Here is a 16,777-nt window from a genome sequence, read left to right as displayed (position 1 = left end):
AAGTTACATGGTACACGGCTATGGCGCAATATGATTATTGCATCTATTTTTGAAGGATGTGACATTTTCTCTTTCAAAAGGACAGAACAAGCATTCAATAACGTGGAAAAGTCCTTGTTATTGATTCTTCATGTGGCACTTTAAAATATAATTGGCTATTTAAAATTCCCATCTGTTTTTCAGTGAGAGGACATGAATAAAGAATATCCCTTAGTGCATGCACTGGAACACATCTGCTGAAACAGTAGGTAGGCGAGATGAAACTAGGCTTCCTACTGTAGCCTGTTTCCTGGCAGCAATCACATCCACTGGGCTAGAACAGTCCTCAAGATAAAGTATCCTGATAATCTAATTTTTTGTGGCTGTCATCTATGCCATTTCAATTACCTGTGAAGCCTGTTTTCAGTTGAACTGATCACCCTTTTTCTTCTTTGTTGGTTAAATAGTTTAACAACTTACATTTGTATTGATGTAATAAAGCATCTCAGTGCTTCAGAGTGACAGCAGAAAACAAAATATGATCCCGAGTTACATAAGAGGATATTAGGGCAAGACCAACTACTTAGTCAAAGAGACAGGTTTGGAGTGTCTTAAAAGGGGAAAAGAAAGCTAGGAGAGGTGGGCATTCCAGAGCTTGGTGCCCAGGCAGCTGAGTGAACGGTCATCAATGGAGGAGTGATTACATTTTAAGATGCTTAAGAGGCCAGAATTAGAGGAGCTCAAGTATGTCAGAGGACTGTGGGGCAGGAGGAGAGATAGGGCGGGCCAAGGCCATGGAGGGAATTGAAAACATGGAGGGGCATTTTAAAATTCAGGCATTGCTTAAATGGGAGTCATTGTATATCACTGGGAGTGATGGTGAATGGGATCTGGTGCGAGTTTAGACATTGGCAACAGAGCTTTGGGTTACCTCAAGTTTATGGATAGTAAATTGAGGGAGGTCTGCCAAGGGTACATTGGAATAATCAAGTTTAGAGGTAACTATGGCATGAATGAGGGTTTCTGCGCAACAGGTAAACTGAGGCACTGACGGAGTCGGTGATGTCAGAGATGGAAATAAGCAGGCTTAAGTTATGGCCTGGATGTGTGGATATGTTTAACTTGTAACCTTTTTCAGGATTTCTAATTGGATACGTTCTACTTTTAGTATTCATTGATATTAAATAAACAACATTATATACAACCCTTTTCACATTTCAACAAAAACTTCTGCCCAATCATATGAGAAAACATTATTCTCCTGGGCGCAGCTGCTGTGACAATTCCCCAACCAGCATCACTAAATGTTGGTATTCACAAAGCACTTCAGGACTCTTTGAACACCCCAGGTAACTTCCTTCTTAACTACCACCCAGACAGCTGACTCTCCTCTGCAAGTGCCTTGATGAACAAAACAAAACTGTGTTTGCAAAAGAGCCCAACACAAACCTACATTAGTGTAACTACCACATGAGAAGTTAGCTATTCAGGTCTGGGCACAGAAATCTCAGTTGAGAGAAGAGACGTCTGAACACATCAATAATTCTTATACTTCATTTGCTTCCTTTACGGCTGATGGCATAAATCCAGGCTCAGTCTAGGCTCTCACTAAATTTTTTAGCTGTCTCAGTAAATTGGTATACCAAAGTTGACACCAACAGTAAATGTTGCAGATTTCAAGGAGTGGAAACTGGCACTCCGCACTTTCTCCTCACAAAGATGATTCAGTGGTGACAATAAATAATAAGAAAACTGGCAAATGAAGATATACTGAATGAGAAAACAAGAGAAATACTGAGGGGAAGAGAAACTGAGGGTCATTTTAAATGTCAAATATTTTGGCCTATTTAAAATTTTATAGAACAAAAATGCAGTAAAGGTTTTATGTTTGCAGGAAGCTGGATCTCTGCATTTCTTTTTCTCCCTCAGCACAGGCAAAAAAGACAGCATTCAACTGCCCCACTCTATTCATCCTGAATGCATTAAGTATAAACCACGTTGCATGCACTGGAGTTGCTTGAAGCACAGACCAAGAAGGGATGGGTAAGTTCCCTTCCCTGTAGGACAGCAATGAACTGGTGTTTTCGTGGCACTCCAACAACTTTCATGGTCTTTATATCTAGTGGTAGTCACCAAATTTATCAAAATCACTTCTACAACTTCAGGAAAGATTAGAAATGGATAGAATCATAGAATCCCTACAGTGCAGAAAGAGGCCACTTGGCCCATCGAGTCTGCACTGACCCTCCAAATGAGCACTCCACCCATACCCACCTCCCTCCTATTTCCGCAACCCCGTAACCTAAACTGCACATCCCTGGACACTAAGGGCAATTTAGTGTGGCCAATCCACCTAACCTGCACATCTTTGGACTATGGGAGGAAACCGGAGCACCCTGAGGAAACCCACACGGACACGGGGAGAACAAACAAACTCCACACAGACAGTGACCCAAGCCGCAATTGAACCCGGGTTCCCGGCACTGTGAGGCAGCAGTGCTAACCACTGTGCCTCCCAGATGTGAAGGCCTGAAATGAAATGAAAATGAAAACCGCTTGTCACAAGTAGGCTTCAAATGAAGTTACTGTGAAAAGCCCCTAGTCGCCACATTCTGGCGCCTGTTCGGGGAGGCTGGTACGGGAATTGAACCGTGCTGCTGGCCTGCCTTGGTCGGCTTTAAAAGCCAGCGGTTTAGCCCAGTGAGCTAAACCAGCCCATGGCATTAGAGAGTTTGCAGATAAGATTCACTAAAATGGTTCCAAGGTTGAGGGATTTCAGTTATGTGGATAGATTTGGGCTATTTTCTTCAAAGAGAAGGTTGAAAGATTTGATAGATGTATTCATGAGGGGTCTAGAAAGAGTAGATGGGGGAAAAACTGCTCCCAATGGTGAAAGGATCAAGAACAAGAGGGGGCAGATTTAAAGGTAATTGACAAACGAAGCAATGGCGACTTAAAGATAAACATGAAGATAACAATCAAATTCCCTCTTGAATGCCACATTTGAACTTGCCTCCACCACACATTTAGACAGTGCATTCCAGATTCTGTTGAGGCTCACTGGCTTAGCTCAAAGCTGAAGAATGGTCACATAGGTGAGGCATCAGGCATTGGCCAGCACCTGGGGGACCTAACCCCAGAATGAATCAGCATTCCCATAGGAAAACTGGAGCATGGTGCGTTATTCAACAACAAACCCAAGAATTAAAATAACACTGCAATGATCTTGCAAACAGCTTTCAAAATGTGTTTTTTTTTTTTAAAGAGCATTCCTCCACCAAAGTTAGGAACTTTGCATTCTAATGAATGTTAACTCCATCTGATGCTCTGTGCTGAGAAGTAACATCTATTTGTTTTGTGGTTCACTGATGATTCATTACAGATGAATGGAAAGTTAAGTATATACCATGTCAAAGTAGCAAATACATAATTAACTGTCTCTACCACTATAATCAAATTAACATTTAGAATCATAGAATTTACAGTGCAGAAGGAGGCCATTCGGCCCATCGAGTCTGCACTGGCCCTTGGAAAGAGCACCCTTCTTTAGCCCACATCTCCACCCTATCCCTGTCACCCCACTTAACCTTTTGGACACTAATAATAGAAAAGGTCGGCGCGGGTCGCAAAGGTCAGCTGGCGCGGGTCGCAAAGGTTGGCCGGCTGGTAAAACTGGGTCTTGGGCAAAAATGTTTGAAAAACACTGGTATGCTATGATATTCAGCAGATCACAAGCGAAACAATGCCGCAATTAGAAAGCCCAACATTATAAAAGCCTTGATATAATTCTAGTTGATGTAATCTCCCCATATAATTTAACTGTTGGAATCCCGATAACATTCCAGCAAATCTGCACTAGCCGCTTTCTAAGGCCAATGTATTCTTTCTAAGCTGTAGTACTTAGAACTGTTCACAGTCCTCCAAATGTGGTCTAACCAGGGCCTGAGATGACTGGAACAAACATCCTCCCCTTTACCTACGATTCCTCTAGTTATAAACATTCCATTAACCTTTCCAATTATTTTTATGCCTGACCATCACATTTTAATGATGTGTACATAGACCTTTAAATCTCAGATGGTCACTGTAGGAAATCTAGTTTCATCCACTCTGCCTGCTGTTTCTTTGAAAGTGATTCCAGTGCCAGCACTTAAGGATATTCATTATTCATATCATGTCACTGAAAAACAGATGAAAATTTAAAACAATCACAACATTAAAGTGCCACATGAGGTTTCAAAAATAAGGCTCTTTCCATATTCCATGAATGTTCATTCTATCTTTCGGAAAGGAAATACATCACATCAGGGTAGCATAGTGGCAATGTTACTGGACTAGCAATGCAGAGATTTGGACTAATAATCCAGAAACACAAATTCCATCTAGGGGAATTAAAATTAAGTTCATTAAATGAAAATCTGGAATAAAAAGTGAGTGCCAGATTGTGACCATGAAACTACCAGTTTTCATAAAAATCCACCTGGTTCACTAATATCCCTTTGAGAAGGAACTCGGCTGTCCTCGGAGAGTTAGGCCTATACATGGGATAAAAGCAAATTACTGCGGATGCTGGAATCTGAAACGAAAGAGAAAATGCAGGAAAATCTCAGCAGGTCTGACAGTAGGGAGAGAAAAGAGCTAACCTTTCGAGTCCAATGACTCTTTGTCAAAGCTAACAGACAGAGAAAGTGGGAAATATTAATACTGTGGGGTGAGAATGAAAGATGAGTCATAGCCACAGAAACCCAGGGAAACCGGGTGCTAATGGCCACAGAAACCAAGGGGAAAGAGTGCTAATGGCAGTCCCCAGAGAGAACAAAAGATGTTAAAATGGCAGGCAACGGTCTGTGCGCATTCAGAATCCTGACCTTCCCGTTGCTTGCCATTTTAACAAAAGACCCTGCTCCCATGCCCACATGTCTGTTCTTGGCCTGCTGCAATGTTCCAGTGAAGCTCAATGCAAACTGGAGGAACAACATCTCATCTTCTGGTTAGGCTACAGCCTTCCGGTCTCAACATCGAATTCAACAACTTCAGATGATCAGCTCTACCCCACCTCGACCCATTTGTTTTCATCCCATTTTATTTTAACTGTCTTTTACCATTTCTTTCTCAATATATATTTAACCACCCCTCTTCCCCCCCCCCCCCCAATCTTATCCACCTTTCCTTAACCTTTCTCCTCTTTGCTTCCCCCTTCCCCTCCCCCACATCTACAGTTCATCCTCTGATGTTAGTTTCTCTGCTGTTTGGCCTTTCACATTTTCTGTTCTCTCTGAGGACTGCCATTAGCACGTTTTCCCCTTGGTTTCTGTGGCCATTAGCACCCGGTTTCCCTGGGTTTCTGTGGCTATGACTCATCTTTCATTCTCACTCCACAGTATAAATATTTCTCACTTTCTCTGTCTGTTAGTTTTGACAAAGAGTCATCAGACTCGAAACGTTAGCTCTTTTCTCTCCCTACAGATGCTGCCAGACCTGCTAAGATTTTCCAGCATTTTCTCTTTCGTAGGCCTATACATGATTCCAGATCCACAGTAATGTGAGTGACTCTTAATTGTCCTCTGAAATGACCCAGCATGCCACTCAGTTGCATCAAATAGCTACGAGAAACAACAATAAAACCAGAAGAAGCACACTGCATCAACCTAGGTGCCAGACACTTCAAAGACACATCCAGCCTACTCAATTTTGCAAAGTCCTCTTCACTAACATTTAGGAACTTGGGCCAAAGTTGGGAAAGCTGATCCACAGACTACTCAAGCAACAGCCTGACATACCATGTGAACAGAATTATTCCTCTCAACCACTGTTCCAGGCTTCTTCAATACAATCCCAGGGTATGTCTGTCCAGAACCATCTGAGGTGATGGGACAGTGGTATACAGTCAGGCTGGAGTGGCACTGGAAGTCCACAACATTGCCTGTGGACCCCAGGAAGTCTCATGGCAATCGGTACAAGGCGAGTAAGGAAATCTAATGCTGATTACTGTAGCCAGTTAAAATGGCTAACACACAATTTAGAATGGCTAACTCCCGATTAAAATGGCGAACGGCAAAGGCTGATGGGGAAATCAGCCAACAGGACAGAAACGAGCAGCTGCAGGTTGACTGTGTATTCACCTCTGGGAAGGCCAGACAAGATCGATACCAGTAACCATCAGCACAACAAAACACCAGCCATCTGCATATTAATGAGCAATCCCCAGGAACAATATGCAACATTTGGACACACAAAGCCAACCCAGACTCGTCGGCGCCAGCAGAAGCCTACACAAAGGGAGGTGAACGACCACCTCAGGACTGCCCATCGATCAAGGAATCGCGCCAGCATTGGAGAAATCGAACCAAGTGATTGGGACAAAGTCCAATCACTTGGAACCAGGTACAGGGTCCGCCCCGAAAGGCGGGAAGCCCCTGGGGACTATAAGAATAGAGTACAAGTTCAAATCGCCCCTTCTTCGACCCCTTCTGCTTCTTCTTCTGGACCGGGTCACTCAGCAACGCGAACCAACCCTTGACAGTGACCAGTCCAGCCACCGCAGACATCCAGTAAGTCTTACTTCAACGCTCGCAACGAGATAGGCGCTCCTGGCTATCAATCTGTATCAGCTTTGAATCCCACAGGCTCAGAACCCGAACGAAAGGCCATTCGTTTCCCTGACTTGGTGGGCCAGTTCCAAGTTAAGAATTGGCCTGTTAGTTGTAGGAAATAGCTTAGACGTAGAATTTATGCATGAGTAGTGATTACTGTGTATAATAAATGTGCTTTGATTTAAATCTTACTAAGCGGTGTATTGGATTATTGATCATTACTCGGACTTGAACCACGTGGCGGTATCAGAAAGATACCTGGCGACTCAAGAGCAAAGGTGATAAAACAGAGCAATTAAACTAAGGCAAAAGTTAGCAACATTACCACCTATTGCCCTTCTTCAGCTGATGATTCAACACTCCTCCCTGTTGAACATGATTAGGAAACATGAGGGCAGCAAGGGTGGGGTCTTCAACGTCCATCACCAAGAGTTGTTCAACAGAAGCCTAATGACCAAACTGGCCAAGTCCTCAAGAACATAGCTGCCAGGAAGTGAGAGAACCAACAAGAGAGGAAAACCGTAAAATAACTGCAGTTGCTGGAAATCAGAAAGAAAAACAAAGTGCTGGAAATATAGAGCATATCTGGCAGCATTTGTGAAGAGGGAAATAGAGGGCCGCGATCTACCAGCCGCGTCCTGCCAGAATCGGAGTGGGATGCCGACGATAAATGCCAGGAGAGCCTCCCCCGGATCCCCGATGGCCGCAACGTCTCGCAAGATCTAACCAATTTGCTTAACCAGGTTAGCAAGAGCTTTAATTTTAGCTAACAGTCTTTTATGTGGAATCTTAACAATGCCTTCTAAAAGTTCTTAAAACCTTACAGGTAATAAAACCAAAAGTGCTTGCAAGTCTCACAATTGCAGAATATTGCTTGCAGTATAGGAAGTAAATTTAATGTGTTGAATATGTTTAAAGTTTCTCTGGTGAATTGCAAACATTAAAAACAATGCCAACCACTCCAATTTTGGCAACGTGGTTGCAGATAAGTCCCAAGATACTTCACTAGTGTGAAGATACAAAGTGTGAGGTTGTCCATTTTGGAAGGACAAATATGAATGCGGAATATAGGGTTAACGGTAGAGTTCTTGGCAATGTGGAGGAGCAGAGATCTTGGGGTCTATGTTCATAGATCTTTGAAAGTTGCCACTCAAGTGGATAGAGCTGTGAAGAAGGCCTATGGTGTGCTCGCGTTCATTAACAGAGGGATTGAATTTAAGAGCCGTGAGGTGATGATGCAGCTGTACAAAACTTTGGTAAGGCCACATTTGGAGTACTGTGTACAGTTCTGGTCGCCTCATTTTAGGAAGGATGTGGAAGCTCTGGAAAAGGTGCAAAGAAGATTTACCAGGATGTTGCCTGGAATGGAGAGTAGGTCTTACGAGGAAAGGTTGAGGGTGCTAGGCCTTTTCTCATTAGAGCGGAGAAGGATGAGGGGCGACTTGATAGAGGTTTATAAGATGATCAGGGGAATAGGTAGAGTAGACAGTCAGAGACTTTTTCCCCGGGTGGAACACACCATTACAAGGGGACATAAATTTAAGGTGAAAGGTGGAAGATATATGAGGGATATCAGAGGTAGGTTCTTTACCCAGAGAGTAGTGGGGGCATGGAATGCACTGCCTGTGGAAGTAGTTGAGTCGGAAACATTAGGGACCTTCAAGCAGCTATTGGATAGGTACATGGATGACGGTAAAATGATATAGTGTAGATTTATTTGTTCTTAAGGGCAGCACGGTAGCATTGTGGATAGCGCAATTGCTTCACAGCTCCATGGTCCCAGGTTCGATTCCGGCTTGGGTCATTGTCTGTGCGGAGTCTGCACGTCCTCCCCGTGACTGCGTGGGTTTCCTCCGGGTGCTCCGGTTTCCTCCCACAGTCCAAAGATGTGCGGGTTAGGTGAATTGGCCAATGATAAATTGCCCTTAATGTCCAAATTGCCCTTGGTGTTGGGCGGAGGTGTTGAGTTTGGGTATGGTGCTCTTTCCAAGAGCCGGTGCAGACTCAAAGGGCCGAATGGCCTCCTTCTGCACTGTAAATTCAATGATAATCTATGATTAATCTAGGACAAAGGTTCGGCACAACATCGTGGGCCGAAGGGCCTGTTCTGTGCTGTATTTTCTATGTTCTATGTTCACTAGGGTAAAACTAAACAAAATTTCAGGCTGAGTCACAGAGGGTGTTGAAGGAAGATGACCAATAGCCTTCTCAGAAATAAGCATTAAGGAGTATCTTGGAAGCAGGAAATAGAAATGGAGGTGTACAGCGAGGGTATTCTAGAGTTTAGACAACTTAAAACATGACCGTCAATCATGAAATTATTAAAATTGAGACCATGGGACTGAAACGAAGTGGAATACCAAAGTCCGAGGACCACAGAGCTGGAGGAAATCAGAAACTAGACTAGGAAAGGATTTGAAAGTATGATGAGAATATTAATTAAAACAGACATTTGTAGAGACCTGAAGCCAACATCGGTCAGTGAGTATAGGGGTAATGGGTGAACAAGACTGTGGCAATTTAGGATACGGCAGCGGAGTTTTGGATGAGCTTATGTTTATGGAGGATACAAGATGGAAGTGTGTCAGAATATTCAAGTCTAGAGTAACAGAGACATGGACATGGATTTCAACAACAAACTGAGACAATGGTAGAAATGAATGATGTTACAGAGGTGGAAATAAGGTGTCTTGATCATGGAACAAATATACGACTAACATCTCATATTGGCATCAAATACAACACCAAATTTCCAACAATCTGATTTAGAATGAAGCAGTTGCCTATTTGTTTTAAGTATTGAACACAACATTTTTGCAACCCCCTCCTTACACCACGGCCCTTTTAAAGTCAAACTTGTATCTCGGCACCAGCTCTATTGGAAACTCATCTGTCAATCATGTTATTGTAATAACATTTGTGGAATGTGTGTAAGTCTGGCAATGCAATATTTTCACACAATAACCATTAAGAGCAAACACAAACTTGCGATTGACTTCTGAAGTTGTCAAGAAGCAGATTGATTTTTTGGGAATTTTTACAAAGTCCACAAGTTTGCTGATGACAAATAGTGGGTCGGATCTCGAACAACAATGAGTCAGAGTACTGGAGGGCAATAGAGAATCTAGTGGAGTGGTGTTAACGACTCCACTATCACTCCCTCAATGTCAGCAAAACTAAGGAACTAGTCATTGACTTCAGGAAGCCAAGTATCGTACACACCGCTGTCTACACAATGGTGCTGAGGTGGAGACGGTTGACAGCTTCAAATTTCTAGGTGTGCACATCACCAACAATCTTTCCAGACCCATCACATCGACACTATGACCAAGAAAGCACAACAGCACCTATACTTCCTCAGGAAACTAAGGAAATTTGACATGTCCACGTTGACTCTTACCAACTTTTACAGATGCACCATAGAAAGCATCCTATCTGGCTGCATCACAACCCAAGACCGTAAGATACTAGAGAGTCATGAACATTGCCCAGTCCATCATACAAACCCACCTCCCATCCATTGACTCTGTCTATACCTTCCCTCTGCCTTGGAAAAGCGGGCAGCATAATCAAAAACTCCTCCCACCCGGTTTATTTGCTCTTCCAACTTCTTCCAGCAGGTAGGAGATACAAAAGTCTGAGAATACGCACTAAGATTCAAAAATAGCTTCTTCCCCGTTTTTACCAGACTCTTGAATGACCATCTTATGGACTGAACTGATCTCTCCACGCATTTTCTCTAGTGAGCAGTTCTATACTCCTGTATGCTTCATCCAATGCCTGTGTCTATGTATTTACATTGTGTATCTATGTTTGTCCTATGTTTTTTTTTCATGTATGGAATGATCTGTCTGGACTGTACGCAGAACAATATTTCTCACTGTAACTCAGTACACGTGACAATAAACAAATCCAACAATTCAGAATCTTACAGTACAGGAGACAATTCTTCAGAAGTGTCATCCAATGAGGATGATCTTTCCCTACAGCTCCAAAATGTTTTAATATCCAATTATAAAGTAAAAGTACAATGCATTAAAACACCATTCATATCTAACAATAATTTTGGAAGCTTCAACATCAGTAAAGCTAAAGTTCGAAACGGCTCCAAATGTACAAACTTGCCTTTTTTAAAGTCTTCCAGCACTAAATCCAGTTTTGCATCATGAAACACAAAATGCAAAGGACGGCAATAAAACTTTGTCATTGTTACTAAAGGCATACTATCATCTGGGTCCACAAAGGCCAAATCTTTCACGTAAAGTATGTCAACAATATTTGAGCGTTCGTTCTCATAGACAGGAATCCTTGTGTAGCCGCTTTGCATGATCTCTGACATGGTCGCAAAATCCAGTATAGAGTCAGAGCTCAGCATGAAACAATCTCCCAGAGGTGTCAGCACATCCTCCACCGTCTTGTTCCTGAGTTCAAGGGCTCCCTCGATAATGTTGAGCTCCTGTTTAACCAGGTCATGGTAAGGATCAGTCACCTTGAGCATCTCGATCAGCTTTTCCCTGGTGTAAAAGTTGCTGATCTGCTGGTGCAAGATGGCATCCAGGAGTTTGCTGATCGGGTACGAGGCCGGAAAGGCGATGAACATGAAAACCTTAGTGACCCAGATAGTCTTGGAAGCCAGGGCCAAGCCATGCCTGGAGCAGATGGCGTGGGGGAGGATCTCCCCAAAGAAAAAGATACAGCAGGTGCAGACCAGGATTGTCAGCCAAGTGCACTGGAACATCTCACAGAGCCACACCGTCAGGGAACAGTTCACCAGGACATCCCCCAGCATCAGGGTGCAGAGCAAATAATTCCCATGTTTTCGCACGGATTCGATCTGCTCCGAGTATTTCTTCTCCTTCTCGGTGCCGCTATTTTTGATGACCCTGAGCTCCACCGGGTCCAGGGCCAACAGGCTGATGTTGAGGATGCTGAAGAGGGTGGACAAGCAGACGAACAGCACGGTCATCAGGATGCGGTACCGGAGGCTGGTCGTCTGCTCCCTCGCCACCAGCACCAGCTGGAAGTCCTCGCTGCCGAACCGCAGCCAGTCGTGCGCCCCCCGGCCCCCCACCCGGGCGCACAGCCAGAAGGACTTGATGGTCTCGTCCTTCCTCAGGTACATGGTCTCCAGCTCCACCAGGGCCCAGCGGTCCGTCAGGTTGGAGCTGAGCACGGCGATGTCCGAGCTGCCCTCCTGGCACAGCCGCTGCTCCCCGTCGACCGCCGGGTCCTCGCTCACCTCCACAAAGGAGAGGCCGAGGCCTGGGCCTCCTGCGCCGCCGTCGCCCAGCAACCCGCTCCGCCTCAGGCCAGTGCCGTACAGCCGCAGCGTGAAGCGGGTGGCCTCCGCCACCTTCAGCAGCCCGCCCTCCAGGTAGACGGTGCCCGCTGCCGTGCTGTCTGGCCGCATGCTCAGCAGCTGGGCGCGGCGGGGGTGCGGCACCGTCTGAGCCGCCGCCGTCCACAGCCACAGGGAAAGCACCAACGGCGGCCAACTGCACGGCGCCGCCATCTTACTGAGAGAGCGCGCGCGGAGGGGGGTGGGCGCGCGTCCGCCGGGGGCGGGGCCAAGCAGGAGGGGGCGTGGCCGCGCAGGAGGAGGGGGGGCGGAGCGGGGGATACACGAGTCAGAGGAGCTCAGCAAGGGGACGGTTCTCTGCTCAGAATGGGCGGGGCACGGTGACGAGTGGGAGGGGCCACATGACAGATTCAGCCCCTTGTAACTTGGCCACGTGCAGATTCAGTCTCTGTTGCAAAACAACTGCAAACAAACCCACTTTTTGCACTAATAGTTTTGCACTCACCAATAAAACGCTACAATGTCAGCGGAGAAATGAAAAGTAGGCTTCAAATGAAGTTACTGTGAAAAGCCCCTAGTCGCCACATTCCGGCGCCTGTTCGGGGAGGCTGGTACGGGAATTGAACTATGCTGCTGGCCTGCCTTGGTCTGCTTTCAAAGCCAGCTATTTAGCCCAGTGGTAAACCAGCCCCAAAACACATTGGGACGAGAGTTATAAATGCTGCATTTGCAAAGTTCCCGAAACAAGACCGGCCCCAAGCCAGAAAACTCACCTCCTGACTCCCCAAAGAGCAGGTTGGGGCAGAGAATTCTGCTTCAAGCATCTCACCTCCTGACTCCCCAAAGCCCAGACCACCATCTACAAGCGCAGGCCAGAATTGTGATGTGAATACTCTCATCACAAGGGCAGCATGGTAGCATAGTGGTTAGCACAGCCGATTGACAGCTCCAGGGTCCCAGGTTTGATTCCCGGCTTGGGTCACTGTCTGTGCGGAGTCTGCACGTTCTCCACGTGTCTGCGTGGGTTTCCAGATTCCCTTTTAATAGATAAGCTAGGCCACACCGTATTTCTTCCTGTACCCCCTGGTGGTCCACTAGCCATGCTCTTAATGAAGGGTGGGATTCAATTGTTTTCTATGTCACTGGGTCTAACCATAATCTGATTCATCAAACAGCTCCCGTATTCAGAACATACTTTGCTTTTTTTATTGACCTTCGTCCGATTCTTGGTTAACGTTTTGACGACTTCTTCTATTTTACCGAAGATGTTTACCTCATTCCTAACCATCATAGGGCAGCACGGTAGCACAGATGGGAGCACCGTTGTTTCACAGCTCCAGGGTCCCAGGTTCGATTCCCGGCTTGGGTTACTGTCTGTGTGGAGTCTGCAAGTTCTCCCCGTGTCTGCATGGGTTTCCTCCGGGTGCTCCGGTTTCCTCCCACAAGTCCCGAAAGATGCACTGCTTAGGTAAATTGGACATTCTGAATTCTCCCTCTGTGTAACTGAACAGGCGCCGGAGTATGGCGACTAGGGTTTTTCACAGTTACTTCATTGCAGTGTTAATGTAAGCCTACTTGTGACAATAAAGATTACTTTACTTTAACATTCTGAACCAGTTCATTTATGACACCCAGACCTTCATCACTCATACTCAGTCAAAGGCCTTTCAATTAGTAAAATAACTTATTAAAGCCTACAACAGTCAAGAAGCTCAACAATATCCAAGCCAAAGTAACGCGCTTAACTGGTGCCCATCCACAACCTTAAATATTCACATCCTCCAGCATTGATATACAGCGCCTACAGTGTGGGCCATCTACAAGAAACTCAGCAGGATTCCTTTGATATTATCTTCCAATGACATCTACCATCTAGAAGGACAAGGGCAAAAGATGTAGGGGAACACCACCACTTTCAAGTCCCTTCCAAGCCAGACATCATTAAGATTTGGATTTGGTATTGCTGTTGTTTCACTGTCACTGGGTCAAAATCCTGGACTCCCTTCCCAACAGCACTGTGGCTGTACCTATGCCACATGGACTGCTGAGATTCAAGAATCACCACCACCTCCTCAAGGGCAATTAGGAATTAACAATGCCTGTGTTGCATGAACACATTTAAAAAAAGATATGTTTTTAAGTTATCATAAGCATTCAAAAGAAGAGCAAGCTAAAAAGGAGAGGAAATGGAAATGTGGAGGAGCGGAGGCAGAGAAATCTAGAATATGGAGCTGAGGCTGGTGAAGACTTGATAGTCAATCATTGGATTAAGGGGATGCACTAACGGCTAGTGTTGGGACATCAGAATATTGGATGATGGGTTTTTTTGTAGTTTGAAGAAACTACAGCAGTAGGGAGGAGCAGAGCCAAGGCAGGATTTATACACAATGATGAGAATTTTAGTATTGCTTAAAAAAGAGACATGCTCTCAAAGCTTTTTGCCTTCTATTCATCAAGACAGATGCAAGAATGCTAAACTTTGAAAAAGAACAATTTATACTGCTGATTGCTTGGAAAGTTAACCCTGATTGGTTGAGACATTGTCACGGGGAATACACCAGTTGTTGCCCCATCTTTCTGTTTCTTCAAAAAAGGTTTAATGTCGGGACATATTCCTTTTGCCTGCAGAGGACAGATCCCTGTAAATTAATATATGTAGCTTCTAGTAAACAGAGGTGAGCTGCATTGTAAGCCTGACTGATAAAGGAAAGGTTGGACAGACTGGGCTTGTTTCCACTGGAGTTCAGAAGGAGGTGACTTGATTGAAGTGTATAAGATCCTGAATGGTCTTGACAAGGTGGACGTGGAAGGGATGTTTCCTCTTGTGGGTGAGTCCAGAACTAAGAGTCACTGTTTTAAAATTAGGGGTTGCCCTTTTAGGACAGACATGAGGAGAAATGTTTTCTCTCAGAGGGTTTTATGACATTGGAACTCTCTGCCTCAGAAGGGGTTGAAGGTTGGTGGGGTGGGGGGGGGGGGGGGGGGGGTCAGTGAATATTTTCAGGGCAGTGGTAGATAAATTCTTGTTAGACAAGGGAATCAAAGATCCTCAGGGTAGTTGGGAATGTAGAACTTAAAATACAAACAGATCAGCCATGTTCTAATCAAATGGCAGAGCAGGCTCGAGGGGCCGAATGGCCGCCTTCTGCTCCTATTTAAAACTTTTATAAATAAGTGATGTTGGGGTACTGGGAGGTAACAAGGATAGGAATGTTTGGGGAGTACCTCCTGGTAAAATACCCACCAGGTACGCGGTACATACTCGTGCAACTCGGCCAACGTTGTCTACCTCATATGCTGCAGGAAAGGATGTCCCGAAGCATGGTACATTGGCGAGACCATGCAGATGCTGCGACAACCGATGAATGGACATTGCGCGACAGTCACCAGGCTGGAATGTTCCATTCCAGTAGGGGAACACTTCAGCAGTCAAGGGCATTCAGCCTCAGATCTCCGGGTAAGCGTTCTCCAAGGCGGTCTTCAGGACGCGCGACAACGCAGAATCGCCGAACAGAAATTTATAGCCAAGTTCCACACACATGGGTATGGCCTCAACCGGGGCCTTGGATTCATGTCACATTACATTCATTTTTTTACACCATCTGGCCTGGGCTTGCAAAATCCTACCAACTGTCCTGGCTTGAGACAATTCACACCTCTTTAACCTGGGATTACCCCTCCCTCTGGATCTGTAAAGGCTTAATTACCTGCAAATGCTCACATTCAAAGCATTGTCTTGTATCTTTGACTTTGTCTATATATATGTTTCTGGAACCTACCTCTTCCTTCACCTGAGGAAGGAGCAGTGCTCCGAAAGCTAGTGATTTGAAACAAACCTGTTGACTTTAACCTGGTATTGTAAGACTTCTTACTGTGCCCACCCCAGTCCAATGCCGGCATCTCCACATCATGGTAAAATATGGACAGCAAAATTTGGGAGAAACTGAAGTTTATGGAGAATATAGGATGGGAGGTAAGCCAAGATGGTATTGTGCAATGATAAGGGTCTGAGCATCAGATGGGGTGGAGTAGGGATGGGAGTGATGTTGCTGAGATGGAATTAGGCGTTCATTGTGGGGGAGAGGATATTGTGTTGGGAGATCAATGCAGGATAATCTCAATGTTTTTTGATGAGTCAAATAGGAAGAGTTTGAACAGTTGAGTCTAAAGGAAGCAAAAGGATAAATGAGGAATTTCAGCAGCAGACAAGCTGTTGTGGGGGTAGAGGTGAATGAAGTTGCTGAGCTCAGAACAGAAAGCCTTTAGAGGGATTGGAAATGAATAATATCACCAAAGGGCTTCATGTTGATGAGAAATGGGAGGTAGGGTCAAGGGACGATCCGTGGGGGACTTGAGGGGTGGGAAGAGAAGCTATTGTAGAAGTAGGATAAGATTGGAGCCAGCCGAGGGCACACAGCTGGTCCACAGAGGAGGGACGTTGGAGGATGGTGTGGGTAAACAGGAATAAGACATTTGCCATCGCAGAGAATGTCATTTGTGGCTTATATCTTAACAACCAGCATGAATGTAACAATATAATGGGTGCAATCTCACAACAATCTAAACCGGGTACCTGAGCAATAATTAAGCATAGGCACAGTGAGATTATTAAACAGAATAAGCTAGTTGACATTATTTCACAGTCACCTAATTGCAGTGTTAATGTTAGCCTACTTGTGACAATAATAAAGATTATTATGCAGAATTACATAAGTAGCTGAGCTAGAGCAATGTAGAGTTAATCTTAAAAGTCATTTCTGGTAGAGAGAGAGCGAGAGGAAGAGAGAGAGAGAGCGCGGCTCTTCTGCACAGCAGGGGTGAGTGGGAGAATGGAATGTCAATTGCTGCATGGACTCCAGAGTGACTAGAAAATAAGTCCCTTTTGCAATAAAGATTGAAAGAGATA

General features: G+C 45.0%; 1 protein-coding gene across 3 annotated transcripts in view; it reads right to left on the bottom strand.

Annotated features, from left to right (window-relative positions):
- The window catches only part of cnnm1 (cyclin and CBS domain divalent metal cation transport mediator 1), an 85,084-nt gene extending 72,989 nt beyond the window's left edge, over nucleotides 1-12,095 (bottom strand). For all 3 annotated transcript variants that reach the window (XR_011935570.1, XM_072479599.1, XM_072479600.1), the window contains exon 1: nucleotides 10,698-12,095. Coding sequence is in view for 2 of the 3 variants with exons in the window: in XM_072479599.1 (XP_072335700.1) it covers nucleotides 10,698-12,084 (1,387 nt within the window). In the remaining variant the exon portion in view is untranslated. The remainder of the gene's footprint in view (nucleotides 1-10,697) is intronic.
- Nucleotides 12,096-16,777: the final 4,682 nt, after the last annotated feature.

Source organism: Scyliorhinus torazame, chromosome 16 (genome assembly GCF_047496885.1).
Source record: "Scyliorhinus torazame isolate Kashiwa2021f chromosome 16, sScyTor2.1, whole genome shotgun sequence".
Taxonomy (NCBI): Eukaryota; Metazoa; Chordata; class Chondrichthyes; order Carcharhiniformes; family Scyliorhinidae; genus Scyliorhinus; species Scyliorhinus torazame.
Note: the sequence above shows the minus strand (reverse complement) of the source record. Positions and strands in the feature narration are given on the sequence as shown.